General features: G+C 42.0%; 1 protein-coding gene across 1 annotated transcript in view; it reads right to left on the bottom strand.

Moving 5' to 3' along the window:
- WWC3 (WWC family member 3) overlaps positions 1-22,571 on the bottom strand; it is a gene marked incomplete at its 5' end in the record, with an annotated part of 657,764 nt that overhangs the window by 207,356 nt on the left and 427,837 nt on the right. Inside the window, 3 exons of the mRNA XM_078658903.1 lie at positions 8,909-9,462; positions 12,694-12,783; positions 15,733-15,975. Coding sequence (XP_078515029.1) covers positions 8,909-9,462; positions 12,694-12,783; positions 15,733-15,975 — 887 coding nt within the window. The remainder of the gene's footprint in view (positions 1-8,908; positions 9,463-12,693; positions 12,784-15,732; positions 15,976-22,571) is intronic.

Here is a 22,571-nt window from a genome sequence, read left to right as displayed (position 1 = left end):
TCCTTTTATTTCATTCAGTCTCCTCACTTCAGAATTAGGCATTTTCAAGATTATATACAAAACCCATAGTTGTTGCTTATTTACCATATGCAACTAACAAACAATGACAAAGGCAATAATCTGGCTTGTTGTAGGTGTAATATTCCATGTTGCGTATATATATATATATATATATATATATACACATATATATACACATATATATATACATATATATATACATATATGGATGCAATGACAGAAGCAGCAAAATACCAGTGGGCGGCACACTATGCTAAGCACAGATTTTTAGCTTGCATGTTTTAAGCCATGCCCTTAATTACATTGGCCACGTTCCTTTGAGAGACCCCTCAGTATTTTCATCCCTCTTAAAGCCTTGCTGTCACCTTTGGGGGCAACATCAATAAACACTTGGCCAAGAAATGTCAGGGTTGTCTAAAAAGATTTCCGTTAAGGGCTTATCTCGACAGAAGCTGAGCTCCAGGTGAGCGCTGAATGAAACGGTAAAAGAGGACCTGAAATCAGCGCACAGAGGTGGAACACAAATGCAGCTCCAAGTCTTCATATCCGGAAGCGGGACGGAGTAAAAATGAAGGCCAATACTGCCATCTCCCGGACTACAGGTGCTATTACAAGGATTTCTGGGTCCAGTGTACTGCCTGGGCACATTGAATCGAATCACAAGGTGAGGAATCTGTGGTGAGAAGTATCCTTCAGAAAAGGGATGTACTGTGACAGTTAAAGGTGGGAGCTTCTACAGCATTCTCAACATTATTTCCTGATATTAAAACAGAAATATGCTTTGTTAGTGTTATGTAGATTAAAGAAGCTCTGAACATGACACATGAAGTGTACTTTCAAATACGTAATACGATTAGTGACTCTACTGTTATATGGAAATAAACAATTAAATATTTCGGAAAACTTTGAGATACTGGGAATTATTAACCCAAGGAGGTATACAATTAAAGGGGTGTAACAGTAGTATCCGGCTAGTTGTGGCCAAACATAAATAAATGTAAAGATTTACTCGGCCAAAGGAAGAGAAACCAGTACACTCCGAGAGCCCGTTGAGGTTCAATAATTAATTCAAACAAGGTGGGTCAGAGATATGTAATTGGCAAAAAAATGACCGTCAATTCGACCTAAAAACAGAAAGGTGATTTAGGCAAACAGGTCTCTACGAAAGTCCATGAAAGTGTGGGAGAGGTGTGGCGCCGCGGCCAGGGCGACTGACGCTGGAATCTGGGGATCAGGGTTCCACCCCCGGCTCCGGCGGCAGGTTAGCCCAGCACCATGCGACTCTGGGCAATAGCTCGCTTAATCTTCCCGACGGCCCCCAGCGCCTAGAGACCATAACGGGTGATTGTGCGCTATACAAATGTGGATTATTATTATTATTATTAAATATACCTCATCTATAGAAGGGGGTAGGATTTCTTTTAATGAACTAAAACAAATACATAGAGAGAACTTCAAAACAAGTTGTAAATAAAAGTGGAACACTGTTTCAGTCAACGTATAAAGAAAGAACACAATTAAAACGGACTTGTGTTCTGTTCAAGGGAAACATGCCGATTTTTAGACTAAGCACAGAAAAGCAAAACAATGACGTACACGTAAACTACTGGTTCTTTTTCAGTAATAAAATTAAGCTTATACAAATTACAAAGAAAAGAGGATTTAATTGCAAATGACAGATCCAACAAATATATCACAAACCAGCAGATGGCAGCAACGTATCAAGACGAAATCACCATATTCCAGCGCATCGTTGGCGTGAAGACACATCAAAAAGTATAGTGCATATATTCAATATTATTAGACACGAGTCCGTTTTATGAGCATGATAACTCCAAAATGACGAACATTCAAGTAAACATGTGGCAAGCTACATTTCGGACAATTCTACTCTTATATCCCCCACTGTACTGAGGAGGTTTACCAGCAATTACTGAGCATGCATGCCAAGCGTCAGAAGGCCGGCCGTCCGCGCTGGTTCACACATGTAAATTAAACAGGAGAAAAAAGCAGGACAACTCCTTTTGACGATGATCTGGCCTGATTTCGATTTTTTTTTAGCTTTTCATGGCACACATTATTCTCTGTCCAGGTACAATGTCTTCTTCTAGTCGAAGCATTATGCTGGCTCTATTGTGCATCCATGTCTATAAAGTGACGTGAGCACGATTGTTTTCATTGACCGTTTCGAGATGGATAAAGTGCATTTAAGGTGGACTGGCCGGCAGCAATTTCTCGCCTGGCCTTCCCCATATAAAATATATTTTAAAAGCAAAAAAGGCCGATGGATGGAGTGCTGGCAGGTGGGAGGAGAAAACAGCGCTCTAGGGAGAAGCACGTGGGAAAGAGAGCAACAGAGTGGGAGAAGCAGAAAAGTGGGAGCACAGCAGAGGGGGCGGGGAGAAGGAAAGGAGGAGAAGCATATGGGCCAGAAAAAGCAACCCGGAGCGAAGCAGAGGGGGGGGGGGGGGGGGGGGGAGAGAAAAGCACACAAGCGAGACAGTTGCAAAAACGTGCACTCACGAAGTGCTTAAGCAAAAAGAAACAAACATTTACAAAACAAATAGGCCTCGCCATTACGAGCGATACTGGCTTTGTCGATGTCTTTAAGCCATGTGGTACAACAGCGTGGCTGTGCAGCACGGCTAAAAGTTAGAAAAAATGTTATATTATGTGGCAAGCGCTGGCGCCATATCATAGCGCATTTTTTTTGGGCGGGTGCAGCAACACAAAAGGGATGGGCGGGAGGGGGAAGAAATGGAAGATTCACGGAGAAAGGGTGGCCATGAGGGGAAGAAGAAATAGTTCCTCAATCACAGAGCGAGCAGTGGAGGGACACTATTCAAAAGGAAGCAATCTGTCCTTTATCCATGCTCCGCCAAAAGAAAAGAAAGTGACACCTGGCACTTCCTAGCAGCAAAGAAAAGTGACAATGAAGCCAACAAATGCTAAGCAATGGGGGGTTGTGTCCAAGCACTTTATTGTAACCAATACCTCATGAGGCGAAAGTGCATGTGCTGCCAGCAGGCGAGACCTACAAGTAGTGCCTGAACAATAAGCAGTGGAAGGACACAAGTACAACTGTGACATCTGCCATAAGAACGTGCACCACTATTGCAGAAGCCTGATCTTAAGAGGGGGCTTTTATGTGAAAAATACACTGTTTCAGCTGTGTTGATTTCCATTTCCAAAGCAGGGCCGGACTGGCATTAGCGGGCACCGGGTATTTCCCAGGCGGGCCGCCAGGACTGGGGCCGGTTTAGGGCCCCTGGGTGGCTTTTTTTGTTACCGGGGGCTGGCAATATCGGGCCCCGGTAACTAAATCAACCGAAACCGGCCCTAGCATACTGCTCGGCTGCACCCCCCTGTCCCCCAGGGGGGTTGGCAAAGCAGTATGCCAGGGCTGGTTTCAGTTCCCGGTCCAGCCCTGTTCCAAAGAAAAACGCATTACTGAAAAAAAAAACATTTGCCATATTTTAATATATTTTGTAATTTCTTACCCTCTTAAAAACAACTAACCGCAAATGAGAACTAAATTTTTTATTCCACAAGAAATTATTGTACTCTAGATTTTTAAAAGGTTTGAGTAAAATATTGCTGTGGGTGAAACTTTATTTTCTTTGCAAAAATGACACAAAAGTATACGTAATGTAGCTTGTGTGAAAACTGAACACAACGTCCTACTTGCCACCCAAAAGTCACGTGTGTTACTGGCAGGAGACTGGCTAAAACAGCATGTCGCTGAACTGGGCTTTACTGTTAATGTGATACATTTTCTGCTCAGTCCAGCCTCGTCACAAGCAAAAATCAAGCAGATTTTCACACCGAGAAAGGACACAAATTACACTTGCGAAATGGCATAAAACATTACACCTGAAAAATTACTCAAGATTTCCTTAAATTAGTTGAAGGCGGAATTTAGGAATTTCATGAGATTTTCCCTGAAAAATAAAGAAGAAACTTACCCAGAACTCATACTTTGTTTCAAAAGCAGACTTGGTGCCCTGTCGAAACCATAAAATGCCCAACAGAATAAATGGGGCACCACTGCGTGCAGCAGCCTTTAAAAAGCTTTGACATGATGTGTCTCATTTGATCAGGACTTCATTATAGGTACTGAAGAGAAACTGCCCTGCAGGTGATAAGAGGCAGAGGGAAACCACAGTTTGGCTTCGTGTCCAATGTTGCGATTTAAAAAAAGAAGATGAGAACTAGGTTAGAAAAAGGCCAACATTGAAAGACTAGGGTTCACATGAATATTATTATGAAACTAGACCTGAATATACCACCTTGATTAAGAGGAATAATGAAGTGCATATAGCCAAAGTGGAACTACTAATATGCTTGATGGTAAATTTTAGAGCTGCAGGCCTGGATGATATGCCTGCAAATATAATAAAAACAAATAAAGACTGGTGGTCCAGAACTATTGCCCCAATCTTCAGATTAATTACAAGAGCTGACCAATTTCCCAACAGCTGGAAAGTACAATTATTAAGACCATTCTTAAGACAAATGGCACAACCGACTCCAAAATCTATCGCCTTATTGCTTTGATAGCTGTCGGGGCAAAGTTGTGTGTGGAAGCAATACTTCAAAATTTTTATCGGAATGATTGTGGCGATGGTGTTCCTACTGAGCAAGGTGGATTCAAAGGAGGGTATTTAACCACGGACCATTATTTCAGCCTGTGGTCTGTGGCTTAGAAAGGTATTGATACACAAGTTTATTTGACCTACTGAACTGGGAAAATCTATGCCAAAATTATAAGGTATGAATATTCCAGGGGCCTTCTAACAAAGTAGCAAGGACTGCACAGAAACAATTGGACAAAGTGAAGGTGGATAAAAATGGATCATTGCTATGCAAAATTCCAATACAGAATGGTCTTCGCCAGAGTTGTGTATTAGCTTCCACCCTATTGCCACTTTCCCATGCAGACCTATCGATGACCCTACAGAACATACATTTGTTTTGATAAGAATTAGGGGGGGTGGCATACTCCTTGTTCAATGTATTCTGATTACTTGGCTCTATTGAATAGGATGCAAGTAGGGCTCCAAAGAAAATTAGACACCTTTAATAAATACTGTGCAGCAACATGGAAACATCAAATTTGGTGTTTGGACAAAAACTGAACTTTTCACATGGTCAACTGGACAGCAGATTGTGCAGGAAACTTTCACTAATAGGCATCTCAGTATGTTTTTTTTAAAAATAATAAACTAAACTGGAAAATGCACCTACACATTTTTAAAATGTGTGTGTCAACCACTATAGGAGGGCTGAAGAAATGTAAAAGATTTCAGTGGCCCTTCTCTAAATCTTGTATTGATAGCATATTAAGCGATGGTCCCACAAATGCTATACAGGGCAGAGATATTATGTCTAGGTACAAAGGTAGATAGGGAGAAGACCGAAGGTTATTGCCTTAAGAACATCCTAGATCTCCCCAATTCTGCAATAACTCAAGCCAAAAGGGTGGAAACCAACTTGAAATCATGGAACAGTATTGGGATGAACTATAGCATATGCTTCTGAATAAACGGTTAATTGCTCCAAAACGAAACGTGTTGAGCTACTGCACAAATTAAGTAATTAATTAATTGGGGAGAGGAGTTGGCCTAACGGCTAGGGTGGCCGACCTCGAATCTGGGGACCTGGGTTCGTGTCTCGGCAATGACGCTGAACATCCTGTGATTCTGGGCAAATCACTTAATCTCCCCGTGCCTAACAAAAATGAATGTGTCCTCATGTAACGCAACTGGTGCTATGTAAAGTGCTCTGATACCCGATTTGTTTCAAGTTCGCGCAATATAAAACTCTGTTTAAAAAAAAAAGTAATCAATAGCAAACTAAAGTAGGCAAGGATTTTAAGGGACCACCTTCATTTAATTGGCAGATATTTTTTGCAGAAATTATTTTTAAAATGAAGTCAAACAAAGATATAAATGAAAGAGGCTCAGTGGAGTACAGATTTAGAGGCTTTTTTATGTGAAATGTGTAATAAACTTTATAGTAGAACTGATTATAGTATACGCTAGTTGAGATGGAGCAAAACCATTCTTGGATGAACTGGGAATAGCAGATGTGGTAGCCAAAAAACTCCACAAAAGGAGGAGGGTCTAAGGGACAGTTTACCGACCAACAAACCGATTCAATCCCCAATCCTATTCTAACCTGTCATAACAGAATCTGGTGGTCAAAGAACAAAAAATGAGAGCGAGAGAGTACAGTAGTAATTCCACAATTAGTCATATATAGAGGACCAAAAAGCGACACCAATAAGGAGGAGTCGGATTTCCATCAACTGCCAAGAGAGGTCAGTGTCATCATTTGGACATCCTACCAACACCTCCCTTGATGATCGGAAACAAGAAAGAGGTGTAGAAAGAAAGTTACAGAAGGTGACCCATGTGGTCGCCATATGTAACAGGCAGGATACATTTAAGGTTCATTGATGGAAAATATAATAGCAGATGTGGTCTCAGGACGTGTGGTACCAGTTTACATATACTGATGGATTGTTACTATTTTTTTTACACTAAGTTGTCTATTACTAAAACCTGTTCTTATTAAATATGGAACTATGAAAATATGGATGCAATAGTCTTTTATATGCCATGCAATTCCTTAATGTAATGTGTGGTGAGCAGATTTTTAATGCCCGTAGTATCATTTGATGTTTCTAGGTCATTTTAGTTATAATGTAAATGAAGTAAGGTGTTAGTTACTATTTAAAAGTCTGTTGCCTTCAATATAAATTATTTTAACGATAATAAATATCTTGCCCTGCATAATAAAAATGACAAGGACCACTACTCAATACTTGGGGTCTGAATTTTAGACACCATTTTACACTATGGAGAGTTCAATCAGCTCAGCACTGTGGCCAAAGCCTCATGTTCTGGCAACACAGTTGGTTTCTTCCATTACAATCTATCGCAACACTTGAACCTCAGAAAACATCTATTCTGACCCGTTTGCGGTGCTGTACCACTCATTAGCCAGAATGTTATTGTATCTATAGTAATCTTATGTCTGTGTTGATATGCGCCATGGTAGCAAACTTAGCACCTAGGCAATTGCTTATTAGCTTATTCTTCCTTATAAAACAAATGGCAAACAATCAAGAGGATCATTAAGCAGCTCCCAACGGTCACCACATGCCAAGTGGGCAGATGTAACTAAAATAAAATTATTCAAAAATTGGAGCTGTGCTTCTTGGTCTCAACAACCAGTACACACATGGAACATACTTCAGCTTACATGCATCGCTTCTACCACATCTCTTCACTTTAACCGAGAGAAAAACCTCTGATCGACAACATAAGTCTACTAAAAGATACTATCTCCAAGCTGGTGACAAAGTACTATGGTTCCAATTAATAAAATATGACCATTGTAATTGCCTTTACCTTCCCCCAACAAATCCATTCACTGGATTTAGAGAGTCCAATACAAAGTCAAGGAACTAAAATAAAAAGAAAAAAATAGCCTGGAATTTTAAATCACAAATTCATCGACTGAGTGACTACTAACCAAAGTGAGGATCAAAATCATACCTGAATATCAAAGGCAACAACATCTATAATAAGACATCACAGCTCGATTCACGCATCTTGCCTAGTATTATGTTCCCTTCTAGAGATAACACGAAATAGACTAGTTCAAAAAAACAGTCCCATGTTTTTTATGGTAGGACCTCAATAACCTCATTCAAACACAGGTTGTAAACTCCTACAATTCAGTAATTGCTAAAGATAGCCCCAGAAGTCATTAACAAGGAGAGAAAGATATACCTCACACAATTTTCTTAATTCCTTCTTTTTGACACATGCAACCTTAACTTGATTTCCGCCCGCCTTCTCACTTACTGAGAAAATACTTCTACCTCTCTACTTGCCATTATTTACAGCACATACAAGCCCCTCCTCTTTCATAGTCCCACCAAGCACTAATTGTGCTCTCTCTTCTTTTAGGCACCCATCAGCATGGATACTGCCTCTTCGTTGACTAATTTTTAGTGTCTGCGTAAACATCACTTGGAGTTTTCCCTCTTACAATTTTTCCTCAGCCGACTGTGCATGCTGTCCTCTTCCCAAAAAGGCTTCCCATCTATTTCAAGTATCCCTCTTCATCTGCAACATCTAGAAAACATCTAACTTATTACCAAGCAGTCGCATGCAAAACGTATTCCTTCATTGCTGATCCCGCTCATATTTGGAGTCTTGATGTCACTCTCAAAGCCAAAGAGATGAACATAGACTACTAAGTTGAGATAAGAAGTGGCGTGGGCATCATCTCATTTGACAATAAACAAACAGTCGATTTAGCATCTCATCTGCATGCTTTGGTGTTTTCTGTTCAATGCCAATGAAGTAGATGCATGCAAAATGTTTTAAGTAGAATGTAAAGACCTGTTGTAAGCCATTAAATGGAAAGAATAATTAAAAACAGCAAAGTAACAGCCTGAAAGTTATCACTTCGCAACACAAAATGTTACTACTGGCTTATTGTAAGCCAAAAATGCTGTCAATCACCAAGAAAGAAAATTGTATTGTCCGGCATTCCATGAGAAGCCTGTGACGTTCTCGTCACATAACTGTCTACGCACACACACAAAAACTCCACATGCGTAGTTATAAGGCATACGGTTACTATTTGATTTACTGTGCCTCAATTGGTAAGTGTGTATTGAATCCAACATCTAATGTATTCCTGAAAAGTAATTACCAGAAGTACAGTTGCCCCACCTTTATTTTGGATGTAGCACCTACAGTGTACCTTTCAAGCAGTGTTAAAGTAGAAGGCACTCTCCACCACTCCACAATGTTAACAATTTTTATCACGAATCACAAAAAACACACTTCATTACCCATCTTACCTCCGCCAGTTTGCACAGCAGCTGCTTCACGGATGCCCTTGTCCCTGTGATGGGAAGGAGTCTGACTCGAAGCTGTGCCCTGTACAACACCCATGGATGGGGACTGTTCTAGCAGCATCTCCAGAGCGCCCAGGCCTGCCATTTCCTCTAATCCCTCAGACATCTGAGCCAGCGGAGAATCCCGAGAAGCAGAGAGAAAGGGAGTGTCAAGGGGTGAGCTCGGAGGGGACAAGGAAGACAGGGAGGACCTCGAGGACAGGGATGCAAGGGACTGGGGCGTATCCAGGGACATGCGATGCTTGTTGAGGTTGGGATGCCCTCCTGAATTAGAGTGCTGAACATCCTTGCAAAGTGCATCAAATGGAATCACATCAAACCGCAAATGCTGTCCAAAGTCGGTGTGTGTCTCTTGCTTATCATACTGTGGAAGACCGTAAATGTCTGTGAAGCTGACCGAGCTCAGGGATCCTCTGCTTGATGCCAGTGATCCACGGCTTGATGCCAGGGAACCGCGACTGCTGCCAGAAGACATGGTGAGGGTGCTAGCAGACAAACTGCAAAACAAAAGGATAAAGATTGGTCAAATGTCACAATCCTGTAAATAAACAAATATGTATGGTTAGACTGTCGACCCTTCACAAGTAGGAAGGTTTTGCAATGCCTTTTTAATCCAGTATTGGTTCTTTCAAAACTTTTTTTCTTCTTGATATGTAAGTTTTTTTTAGGACGGTTTAAAGACATTTCAGGCTTGAAAGCATTTACTATAGCCTTGCCTGCCAAGCGTTGTAAAATCGGAGTGGTCTGTTAAAAATGTGTGGCAAAAATATCATACTTTCACAGCTTTTCAGGATCAGTGTTCAAAAAAACATTTGGGGATAAAGAATTCAACTGAAACCAGCAACCGTCCAAAGAAAAAAAATATATATAACTTTTGTCAGCCATGACCTGGCCAACAAAGCAGGCAGGCACACAAGAGGATGCCCTGCTAGCCCCCTTTAAGTCCCAAAGTGCTTCAAGTAGGGACTGAAACATCATTAATTCAGGGCCTCATGTATATATTAGCGGATGCCAAAGCGACTAAGTTATTCCATCGTCCTGGTGGAGGGATGGGCATCCAGATATATAAATAAAGCCTTGGCAGGAACCACAGCAACTGATCCCTGTACCAAATAGGTTACTCTTATTAATTTAAAAAAAGAAAATCTAGAAACATGATTTTCTGTTTAAAAATAAAAAAAAACAATGCTCGTCTCATCATGGGAGCCCTCCCCCATGGCGAGGGGAGCATTTAGCGCTTTTCACTGCCCCTTACCGCCAGTGTTAATCTGCCCAGCTAAATTAGGTGGGTAGATAGACATGGCCCTGTGGAGTAAGGGCCATCTGAATGGCCCTTACTCCACAGGGCTCAAGCTCGAAGGGTATTTATTAAACAGTGAGCAGACTGAGTAGTGAATCGCTCTAAGGCCTTCCTGCATTTAAATTCAGCGTGCTAACCATATTCTAAGTGGTGATACTCTGTAACCGTTGCGATGGAGTATCCCTACTGCCAATAATTAAATTGTCTCCCGAGGCATAAGCTTACCAGACATTTTGGTGTGGGGGCCACAGATATGAAACCAAACCAAAAGCCTCCAGCAAATGTAGGGGGACGTACTGTTGATTCCAGGGAGGCATCCGTTCCCTAGCCATTACATTCACTATATCAAAGTAACCATGAGTGCTATGCTGCCCCATCAGTGAATTACGATTGATTACAATGGTATCCTTCACCCCGAGAACTGTCCCTTCCAGGCCCAAGCGCTTTCTAATGTTATCCCTTGACACAAGCCACTTTCAGGGATTAGTGAAAAGGGCCAGCACCCCCAAATATTTATCCACCACTTTGAGTAATTGGTGTCGTGCAACTCCTCCAGCATGGCCACCAGAGATCAACTCCCCTATCTAAATGAAAATGTCCACTCCCATTTACCAATCAATTGATGACCTCAAACGCACTACCTAACACTGCTTTCCTTAAGACTTAGACTTAAAATACCTTATGCCCGCCACTGAAAGATCGCTTCCTTCTTCACACATTTACCCAACTGTTTCGCTGCATCTACCCATGAATAACCCCCTTAGCCAATCCCAAAAGACGAAATACGCCAATGACCATGCATGTAGAGGAAAGACACAAACCTCGATAAAAAAAACAAATCAGCACATTCCTCATTAATCCAGTTATTACAAGGAAAGTAACACTGCGGACATAACAAAAAATAACTGTCTATACCATGCAACCAATCATAGTTCCCCCTCACTCCACAATTACGCATTACAAACTTTTGATTAAAGATTTCTGTGAACATTCTATTCACAACATCAGTACCAACCTCATCACAAAACAAAGTTTCCACCTTCCCGCTGTACACATACCCCAAAAATGGTAGGGTCTCATCTTATATCCCTACACTAGTGAATCCCAAATGTTGTTCTCCCTTCTAATCTTTCACATCCAGATTTCAAACCTAAAGCATTTTCATAGCAGACAATCAACGGGGTAATCATACTCACTTCTTTCAAAACTGAAGTCTTCTATTTTCCAACCCTCTCTAATCTTATAATCATCCAGCTGAACTCCATTTATTGTGTTTCCACCTTACTTCTTTATTCCTCCATCCTCCACTATACATCTTGGAAGTGCTGTTCGATACAAGTTTATTTAAGTGTAATCTTCATGAAAGCAACAGCAACCAGATAACAGCATCTCACTTTACAACTGCACCCATGCATTCTATTACACTAACACAGCATGACGTTCTGAGTAAACCTGCAAGTAACACATTAGGCTAGGAAAATCATTTACATGCGAGTCTCACATTGTATGCCTTCAACCCCTGGCAAAGTTATTCACCTAGCAACCCGAGGAGATTCCCCACTGACTAGCAGCGCAAAGCTAATTGGGATCTTTAAAATGATTCAGAGATTACCCACAACACTCCTTCTTGGCTCTCTACACACATTCACCATCTTGACCTTCAAGAAACTTCATCTTCTCCTTGCAGCTAAATCCTGTATGCAGATGCTCCTTTTTGCTCACTCCACATATATGGCCCACCAAATTACTTTGTCTTCCCCTAAGTAGGAACAGGTCTAAAGGGTAAGTAGAGGTGATTTTTAAGGTTTTACTTAGCCATTGTGGCCGTAAATGGTTTAAGACAGATTAGCAAAGAAGCAAAACAAATTCTTCCTCCTGTATCCCTGTGAATACCTCTAACTTCCCTTGAGGCTACGGAATGAACCACTCAAATGAGTCGCCTTTGCACCAAGGGCAAGGAAACTAATAAAGGACTCTCAAGCATGTTTTCCACTAAGAGCAAAGTGGAGATGCAAGCTTGAAGCAGTGGTACATGCACATCTTGAGAACTCTGGGTAGGAAAACCTGCAGAAGACTGAGAAATAAATGAAACAGGAGCTTCAAGTTTTTGAACCACCCACAACTAATTTATCTAGTGGACTATACACAGAAAGAAACTGTTTAATCAAAAGAGCCTGACGCAAGGATTACATAGTCAACTGAAATATCTAAATTTAAAAACATACATTTAAACACATTGTTAGAAACTGCACTGTCAAACAGCAGCAACTTAGCACACACAGAAGCTATTAAAAGTCTCTCCTCATAGGTGGGAGGTACTTCTGCTGCTAGTAAAAACCTTCATCTTTCCACTGCTGACAAGTCTGACAGCACACAGAGGTCATAGGGAAATATGCAAAAGTAATGAAAGGAAAATAGGACAGCGTACCTTTTTAACTGAGAGTGTAAATATGAAGATAAGCGGGTAGCTTCTTCCAGATGCTTGAGAAGACAGTTTTGTTTTTCTTGCAGGATCAATCTATCAACAAATGAAGGACTTCCATCATGTCAAGGAAAATTAAGCCAAGTCAGGTATGTAATCTAATCTCTAAAAAAATGAGCTCTGGTGCATATTAGTATGGCAAATCAAGACCGATGCAACCGTAGCTTACTGCTACTGAAGAGACTCATTGCCCTAAAGGTGTTGCATACTCCTCCCCCTGCCCCCAATAGGCAGATGAACCAAAATCAAGAACAGTTGACTCGTCACATCCTTGACATACTGTGCCACAATGCTTTGGCAACCAAGGATATTCAATATTCTTTTGTCAGATTTCACAAGAACGTGTTTTTAGAATACAGAAAAAAGCATTCTGGAGCTACATATAAAGACAACCACTTATTGCACGCACAATGCTCATCTCACATGCACCAAAATTATCGTTTTATTATACATCATCTGGTAGACTTTTTTTTACACATATTACTAAGCTCTTACGAGGACAGGCAATCTTTCTGCGTATAAGATAGCCAAATTTGGGCACGCTTGAATGAATAAGCTGAAATACAAATTTTCTAGGTCATAAGTAATGCTACAGCAGAGATGAAAGCCTAGCACATTCTACTATACATACTTAGTCACTTGCCTTGAATGCCACAACAGTACAGTACAATGACCTGAAGCCTGCCCAGTCCCTTCTCAAGTCTAACATGCTTATATGACCTTATCTATGCCGCATTAGATAGAACTACTAACATGCGCCTTGTTCAATGGACCACTGCAACAAGCTTCTCTCAGATTTAAGCAAACAATTACACTGACACTTGGGTTTACATTTCCACAGCCTACAAAATGTCAGTGGGTGCAAGAGGACCATGAGAACAAGCGGCAACTTTGCGGACTTTCTGTAGTGAACATGAAGTGCTTTTTTTATGTACATATCATTGATTATTTAGATTCCCTTTCAGGACACAAGGTAGATATTGGCAAACCGCTCCCCCAACTTCCCAGACATAACGTTTAAATAAGATTGTTTCAAAGAATTTGCAGACTCACTTTCAGACGAGTGGATCCCAGTGGGAGAGGTGATGCAAATTTATTATGACCACTAGATACTAACCCTGGGCGTAGTACTATGCTACGCTCGCGGAGCGTGCGTAGTTTGCGCTACTACGCGAATTGCACGTAGCTACACACTACTACGCAAACTATGCCCAGGGTTACTAGATACTATAAGGACAAAGTAGTCCATTAAATGTGAAGATAGCTGGAATCATCAGTCCAAACAAGATGGAATACATCAACTTTAAGACTAGCCAGGACATGGAGGGTGGGCAAATATACCCCCTCTCTTTCTAGTATTATGTGTCAGATTTCAAATCTCAGTAAGAATAATAAATCATGAGGAGTCTAAGGCAATTCACTATACCTAGGAAGCACATGGCCTATCATTCCTGCACAAAACCTTACTAGCCAGGACATGTATAGTTTACAATTTAAATTCATTATTGAGGACTCTTGCACTAATCAAAGAGGGCTAGAATACTCCAACTTGCAGAGCAGCTAGATAGTACACAAAAAAAACTCAACTTTCATTACTACACATATGATTTGAGAATTTCAGCGAGAGTTAACTTATTGTCACAACCCTAGGCCCTTCACTGTATCATACATTCTCTACGAAGCAAAGAGCCAGGTTGTGAACCTTACCCTATACCTACTGCACAAAAGCTTACTAGCTTTTGAGGTAAAACACAAATTTACTGTGCCACGTAATGGGCAATTCCCAGTTAAGATTAAATATTTCAAGCCCTTTTGTTGGAATGTTACTGTGTGTATTTTTTTGAACACTAATTCAATTTAAGAATATATTAATTTTCCTATAGGAATGGTATCCTGGTTTTTCTATAACACCTTTTTATTCAGTTTCTTAAGTCTTCACTTAATTGAATCTTAGACCTCCAAATTCTTCTTTTACAAACTTAGGGTCCTCCCCTCTATTACTTTGTGGATTCCAGCTACAGAGGACTTCTACCCTCCCTCCTAATCTCCTCCAATCTGCCTTGTGTGCTCTTTACAGTCATCATATTTTGTGGCATTTTCTTTGTATAAATTGTTTGCTTTTTGATCAGTTGCTATGCTTCAATGAATGTAATAAAAGATAAATGTGAACTGTAAATTCAGAATGTAGACCCAGACTCTTCTTATGCAGAGCAAAGATACTTATTTTTCTCTGCTTTGGTAAGAATAATGTTAATGCTTTTTTTAGTCTTTCAAGTTTTACCACATCTGAACAGGATAATTTCTGTTCAATGTGCTGTTAGAGCACCACCAAGAGATAGGGTGGCAGCATGGCATCTACTCAAACTGTTTAGACATTGCCTCTGTGCAAACTTATCGTATCCAATCAGCACATGCAGTTCAAGTGGCCATTCATCCTGTAGCACATTACTAAGTCTGCAATGCTCCTCACGTTTCATATAACCACTGCCACAGAAAACTAGTCTGAATGAAAAACCAAAGCATGCTCTTTCACGTTCGTATTGCTTGTTTTACCACATCAGCAACTAACGGATTATGCAGCAGACGTGGATAGGAAATGAGCATTTCAAACTACAGTCATGCCCTCTGGTGGATCAAAAGACAAACAGCCATTTTTTGCCACCAATTTGTGTTCAGTGTGGCTCTCAACGTTCCAATACTCCAAGACATGTTGATCCACTGGAGACAAAACACTGCATCTCAACTGTGTTAATATGGTCTTCTAACCACAATGAGAAAGTGAAGTATATATTCACTAAAAGGATTGCATTATTTACAGATAAATACAAAGCAGGGCAAACGATCAGCCACTGAACCATCACAATGTCTTTTGCGTAGAAGACATAGATTTTTAAGACCGATAGTAAAAAAAAAATAAAGCAAAAAACAAATGTTCTTAGTTGACAGACGTATGTGCTAGGCTCTGTTGTAGAAAAGGCCACTTACCTCTCTGTGGCACCTTGAGTGGATGTGGCCCTCGCCCTCTGGATCTCTTCTTCCAAACGCCTTATTTCCTCTCCCAAGTGGGCAAGGTCATCAGGCGACCGTCTCTGTTGACTGATGAGGACCAACTCTTGGAGAAGAGCTTCTTTCTCCTTGATGAGCTGCAGACGGTCTCGGTCAGTCTCAGCCATACCAGGCCAGGACTCGTTATCAAGCAAGGCAAGTTGGTGCTGTATGCTGGAAACTCTTGGAGGGAAAAGAGCAAAAATTATTACCAAAGATTAAAGAAAGAGCAACAGCGGTCAACAGTGTCTATGCAAGTAGAGAATCGATTTCAGGGAAAGGTACACTAGCATACGTTCACCTTACTTCGTAGACACGTCTATGTATTGATCAGATCTTCTCTGCCTTTGACATTAGCATTACGATCTATCTTTTCCCAATATTATTGCATGTTGTGTTTATTGATACATTAAATATTTTAATGATTATAACAAAAGTTCAGTTAAAAAAGATCAGGAAACAAATACTTCAGAAATGGAGCTGGGTTTGAACAAAATGTTTGTGTTCCCAAATTAGAACTCCATCAAACAGTCTTCCAACAAGGCTACCTCGGATCTAGCAATTCCATCATGATCTTTTTGGAACAGGGGTAAAATGTACACATCAAAAACTTTCATCTCCTTCCCTAACACAGTAATTTGGAAGTTGTAATATGTGCCACATTTTAGGATCAATGTTGAACCTCTGATTTTATATCATATGTTGCAAGCGATTGGCTCTTGCTCTTCAATAGTAAGTCTTGGATGTCACAGAATAAAACCCAGCTTTACAAACAGCATGATGCCCACAGTAAAAGTGGTATTTTCAAATACAAAATCTTTGGCCGCATGGTGCCATTAAAAACGTTTAGGTTAACAGAATGGAACTTCTATACAGGAGCATGCCATCCTTTCTTTATATGTAGGACCATGAGTAAGATAGGCTATACAAATAACAACAAAGACATCTCTTGCCCATGCCAATGAACTAACCATTCAACAGCAGCAATCAGTGATCCCAACCTGCTTAATACCATTCGCCAGTTTGCTGTGAAAGTCAGCATAAGGGCATTGAACACCGGCACTATATGCCATTCCTTGATCAATGCTACATACCCCTGCTATTAATGAACGAACAGTCAAGCTGGTAATACTTCCCGATATTGTGACACCACTGATCTGTATGTGGTTGATATTCAATGAATAACTCATTCAGGTCTACAACCTTTTCAAAGGTGAATGGTATTCCTACTCAGTGTGTTTGGCCAAATGGATTTCAGATGAAGGGATCCACATTTTCAGAAGAACTAAGAAACACCAGAACAGTGGCGTACTAGAAATCTCATCTGCTTCCATAAATGGCCGGACACCATCTGGAGCTGGCAGTCACAAAGTAAACAGCTTCAGTTTTATCTATTTCTCTAGCAAGATGGGATAAGTCAGACATGCAGCAGACAGATACAAATACCTACCTCTTTGGGGACCTCTCTAATAACAGTAGAGTGAAATCTTTATTTCCAAGAAAACATCTTACAGAAATATGGGTCATTTACACGTTTAGAGATTATACAAATAGTGGGGTATAAAACCTAATGTCGTAAGTTGAGTGATACAATAATAAGATAGTTCCAAATTCAAGAACAGCCCAAGTCAGAACATTTGAGTAGCCACCTTACATTTCACAATAAATCAACAAGCCCTAAAAAACATTGTGTAAAGCAGGAAGTGTCTTTTTCTGTATAACACTGACATATCTTGCAATGGCTATTGCTATGTCAAAACATTTCATAGAAAATAAAGTCTCTAATGCATCAATCCAAGCTAATACTTAATGCTTTTTAAAAACTGGGTGAAGGATTTGAATTCTTTTCGCCTTAAAAAGCAAGGAGTCTAAAAAAAAGAAACTGTACAACTTTAATATCAAATACACAATAACTTATTTTGATGAATTCTCTGCTATGGCCTGGATATTCTCCAGATTGTACAGACAGTAAAATGTAATTCTGCATGCCTTTGTCAGGGATTTGGGAAAATGGAAAACCCCAGACTTTCAATTTGGTGCATTACAGATTTTCTAGTTGACAAGTATGTCCCATCGCTTCACTATATAGTTTCTCCAACTGTTACATTGAGAAAACATTTGATTTTTACCACTGAAAGCTGTTTATCGACACAAGAATGTAAATTCTTAAATCAGAATTAGGTGCAAAGTTTAGAATTTGACAAGAGAATTTAACTGAGTGATTCTGTACATCTTTCAAAATTTTGACAGACAATTTGTTGTTCTCTTCCCAATTCCCTATTGCTTGTGTCCATTGGTTTTGTAACCATTCCACCATTTCTGTATTGGTCTCATGAGAACTCTTGCATATGGGTTTAAAGGGATGCATGATGCCATCTTCCCTAAGAATTTCCCCACAGTCCTCATTGTCAGAACGTGCCTCTTCCGAAAAAGGTGAGTTTCTGTTAAATAGAGATTGTGCTCTTTCTGTTAGGAAACACCTTTCCCTGTATTGAGTTGATCCTTGCTCCCTAGAAGATCTTCTCTTGTTCCGATTCTAGAGAGGACTTCTCCATGTTCAATGAGAACCCTAGAATTCTTCTCCAGTACCTCTTCGGTGGTGTGCTTCAATTTTGGTGATCCTTCTGACATACTTCTTCCAAAACTTCTAAACCTTTTCCTTATACTAGAGATCCCACAGCATACAGACCCAACAGTGGAAAAAAAAGAATCTGAAGAAGACGACCAAAGGTGGGAGCTTATGGCGGAAGCAGTACGATGTCCCAAGGGACACCAAATGGGGCTCTGTCAACGCCAACCAAAAAAGAACAATCAAAAACAGAAGGACTGCAAGAGAGTGGAGAATTACCGACCCAACCACTAGATGGAGGAATAATGCACAGCATGAGAATCCTGAAAAGATTCATTCAGCAAAACCATCCCAACATCGTGAACCCCTTAGAAAAGATTAAAGACTTAGTCCTTTCTACACTCATTGTAAGTCTATTGGATTCACAATATGTGCAAAGAACATTAAGATTATGCTGGGTTTAGTCCATTAGGATTTGTTCATCCACGTAGACAAGACAGGGAACATGGGAACATTAGATTTTCATGGAAAAGTGTTTATCTCTAATAGCTTGCCTAAATATCTGAGTTAAAGAGGCAAAATAGGAGCGTTGCTAAGACACACACTTGCTGAAAACCATTTAGAACAGGAACTTTTCGCTGAAAGGGTTCTCTGATCAGTCAAATCTACCTGAACCCAGTTTCTCGAATGAAATTACTGAATTCTGTGTCAGGACCAGAGGCGCGGATTATGCTCAAAGCTTTCTTTATTCCTTTCCAGCAGCTTCAACTTTAATAAACAAAAAACTAACATTCCCATAAAACATGTAGCTAAGATCATCCACAATCCACCAATAGGCAGTCCACGTGGTCCACAAGGGAGTATGCTTCCTGCATGACTTTCTCTTTCTTCTCCTGCTTCCAGCAGATAAGTACTCTTTCCCTCTTGCTTGTATTGTTACAGGGAATTTACTGTTTATTCATGTACTAAACATATTTAAGTGAAGTGATACACTATTGCTTGTTTTCTTAGTGATTCTTGTTGTTAAAACCAAGTCGGGGACACAGGAGCGGTTTTCTACGCGCCGCTCGTGGCTCCTCCTTACCTCACGAATCTCGAGCAGCGGTGTGGTGTGCATATTGAATTGGCAGGGGGCGCCTGTCTGTGCGCCTTGTTGATCTGAGACCCGCTGGTGGATGAGATCAACGAGCGCCGGACACAGCACCCGCGATTCCACATGTTGCTGGAGCCGCCTGGAAGCCCTTACGCCTGTAGCTTGCGGGTTGGTATTCTTGTTCAGTGCCTCAATTGACGCCCGCTCGCCGGGCCTGTAATTTAAACGCTGCGAAAGCGCAAGTGTCTGTTTTCTCTCACGGAGGCTGATAGGGGCAGACCCTACAGGATAATTTGATTCCGACTAGACCTCAGCATGCACCAAGTTAATGACTCCAGTCACGCCAGAACTAGCCTTGAGCTAAACGCTGACAACCCCATTAGTGCATAGAGCGTTTACACCTACTAGCGCATAGAGGGCTTGGCTATACTGTTTACCTGCTAATTGGCCTAACTGCGGCAGTACTTGCATTCATCATCATGGAGGACGAATATGTATAGGAGTCCCTGCAGGTACTCCCCCTTGATCAGTTTTGCGACACAGTGGATGCTTCCATCCACCAAGCAGTGGTGGCAGCCCTTTGAACGTCGCATAATGCAAATAACTTATGCTTGCCAAGCAGGTCAACCCCAGCATGACCAGAAGCGTAAAAGCGCTGCAGGCATGGATATGGGGGCGTTTGAGCGCTTGAAGAGAGCTTTCCTAGCCAGACCAAATATAGGGGTACAAGATACCATCCCAGTGTCCCCAGAAATCTCCAGTGTACAAGAGGAGGGGGAGGATTCCTGGGGGAATACGCAGGTGAGACAGGCCCATTCAGGCATTGGTGCCCTGTGGTGTCGCCCTCCTTAGACAGATCCAGGGAATCAGAGGAAAACTCTGACATGTTAGTCCCTGAGGACCTAGTACACCCCAGGTCCTCGGAGTGGGCGCCCTCCCCCAAGGTCTCGGCGTTTGTAGAAGGGCTTGAGAGGCTTGTAGAAGGGCTTGAGAGGCTTGCAGAAGCGAAGGAGGTATGAGCTTGTCTCAGGACAGAATGTCCCCGCCCCACCCTACCCTACCGGGTAAGGTGGCGCCAACACCAGAGGTGGACCCAAAATGGCTAAGTTCCTGCAGAAGTATATACAAGACCCAAAGGAAGGGTTAGACCAAATGTGGAAATCCTGTCAAGATAAGCTAAGGGATAACTCAGGCCCCATTACAAACATCCTGGAATTGTCAGAGGAGGCTAAACAGGCAGGCACCCCCCTTTCTCCCGAAATAGTTTCTAACTGGGCACAACGCGCAGTAGTCTTCCTGGGTAACGCTAATTGCACCCTCTCTACCAAGAGGAGATTCTCGTTTCTGCTGTAAGTCGATCACAAGCTGGGAGATTTGGCTTCATCCAAAGCGGGCATGGTGGCACAGGGCGAGCTCTTTGGGGACCCGTTCATTAAGGAACTAACCAAGTGTGTCGCCACTTTTACATCCTTGGATAAGGAGCAAGCCTCTATTAAAAAAGTTTTCCAACCTAGAATTTTTGTCTGGGTCGTGGTAGAGGCGCTCTGGCGGCCACTTCCATACCCAAGGCCCTCAACGAGGAGACAAAAAAACCAAGATCCAGGCAAACAAGAGTTCTAATTGAAAATAGGTTACAGAGGTCACGTTGCCAGGGGAGCAGCAAGAGGCCAAACCCGGCCACACCAGTTGAGCCTTTCCCCCTTTTTTCCCATTTAAAGGTGGGTGGCAGGTTGTCAATTTTCGAAAGCAACTGGAGAGCGATCACCTCCGACACATGGGTGTTACAGACCAAACAGGGGTTTCAGATAGAGTTCTATGGCTCGCCTGTACAGGTTTCTTGCCCCAGACCGCTAGTTTTTGCACAAGATCAGGTCACCCTTATAGAGCAGGAAGTGGCAGAACTGCTGTAAAAAGGAGAGATTGTACCGACACGTCTCCATCCCAGAGGGTTCCTCAGCAATATTTTTCTTGTGGACAAAACAGATGGAGGTCAAAGGCCGGTGATAAACCTGAGAAAGTTCAATCAATGGTTGGTCTACCGCCACTTCAAAATGGAGGGCATTAATCTTCTGAGGGACCTACTCCAACCTGGTAATTGGATGGCACACTTGGACATGAAGGACGTGTATTTGGCGGTCTCTATTTTTTCCCTGCATGGTTGGAAGGATCAGGTGTATGAGTTTGTGACCCTCCCTTTCATTCTTTCTACGGCCCGTAGTGCTTCAAAGTTTTCAAGCCGGTGGTGGAGACACTCAGAGCGAAATGCTCCCGCCTCATCATTTACCTGGGCGACATTGTGCTCTTTGAGCAATGTCCGCTCTGCCTCTCAACTGTTGCAGGAGACTGTAGATCTTCTCCAGAACTGGGGGTGCGTGATCAACGCCAAGAAGTCGCTCCTGATACCCTCCAAGCAGGTAACTTTCATGGGGTTTGTCATAGACTCGGTGACCCGCACCTTAAGCCTCCCGGAGAGGATGACCACCAACATTTACAGGGAACTCAGGCGAATACTAGTGCGCTCCTCCACCTCGCTGAGGCAGATAGCCCGGCTGGTAGGCCTACTAGCCTGGTCAATTCAGGTGCTCTTTCCTGGGCCTCTCCATTAGAGAGCTTACAGTGCCTGAAAGCCGTGCATCTTCGCAGCAGGCTGCAGTATTCCAACCAAGTGCCCATTTCAGAGGAAGTGCGCAGGTGGTGGCTGGATCATATGGAGGCCTGGAATGGCAGAGCCATCTTTGGAAGCGATCCAGACTTATTGATAGAATCAGACGCCAGTAAATCGGGTTGGGGAGCTCATGAAGCGACTCCTTTACAAGAGGAAAGTGGCCTGCCGAGGAAAGCCAACTCATCAATTGCCTAGAGCAGATGGCGGCCTCCTTCGCCATCCAGTGTTGGACGAAGGACAAGGTATCATCTTGCAACGTCCTCTGCAGTCTGTTACAACAATCATATCGGGGGAACAAAAGTCCAAGGTCCTGGCGGACCTGGCCAAGGACCTTTGGACGTTCTGACTCTCTCAACATCTCGGTGACAGCGGAGTATCTCCCAGGCGCTTCCAATGTGATAGACTGGTGCTTCAGGAGCTGGTGGGACATGAGCCTGTGGCAGCTTCACCCA

The sequence above is a fragment of the Lissotriton helveticus genome, chromosome 8 (genome assembly GCF_964261635.1).
Source record: "Lissotriton helveticus chromosome 8, aLisHel1.1, whole genome shotgun sequence".
In the NCBI taxonomy this organism is placed as follows: Eukaryota; Metazoa; Chordata; class Amphibia; order Caudata; family Salamandridae; genus Lissotriton; species Lissotriton helveticus.
This window is presented reverse-complemented; position numbering and strand designations above follow the sequence as displayed.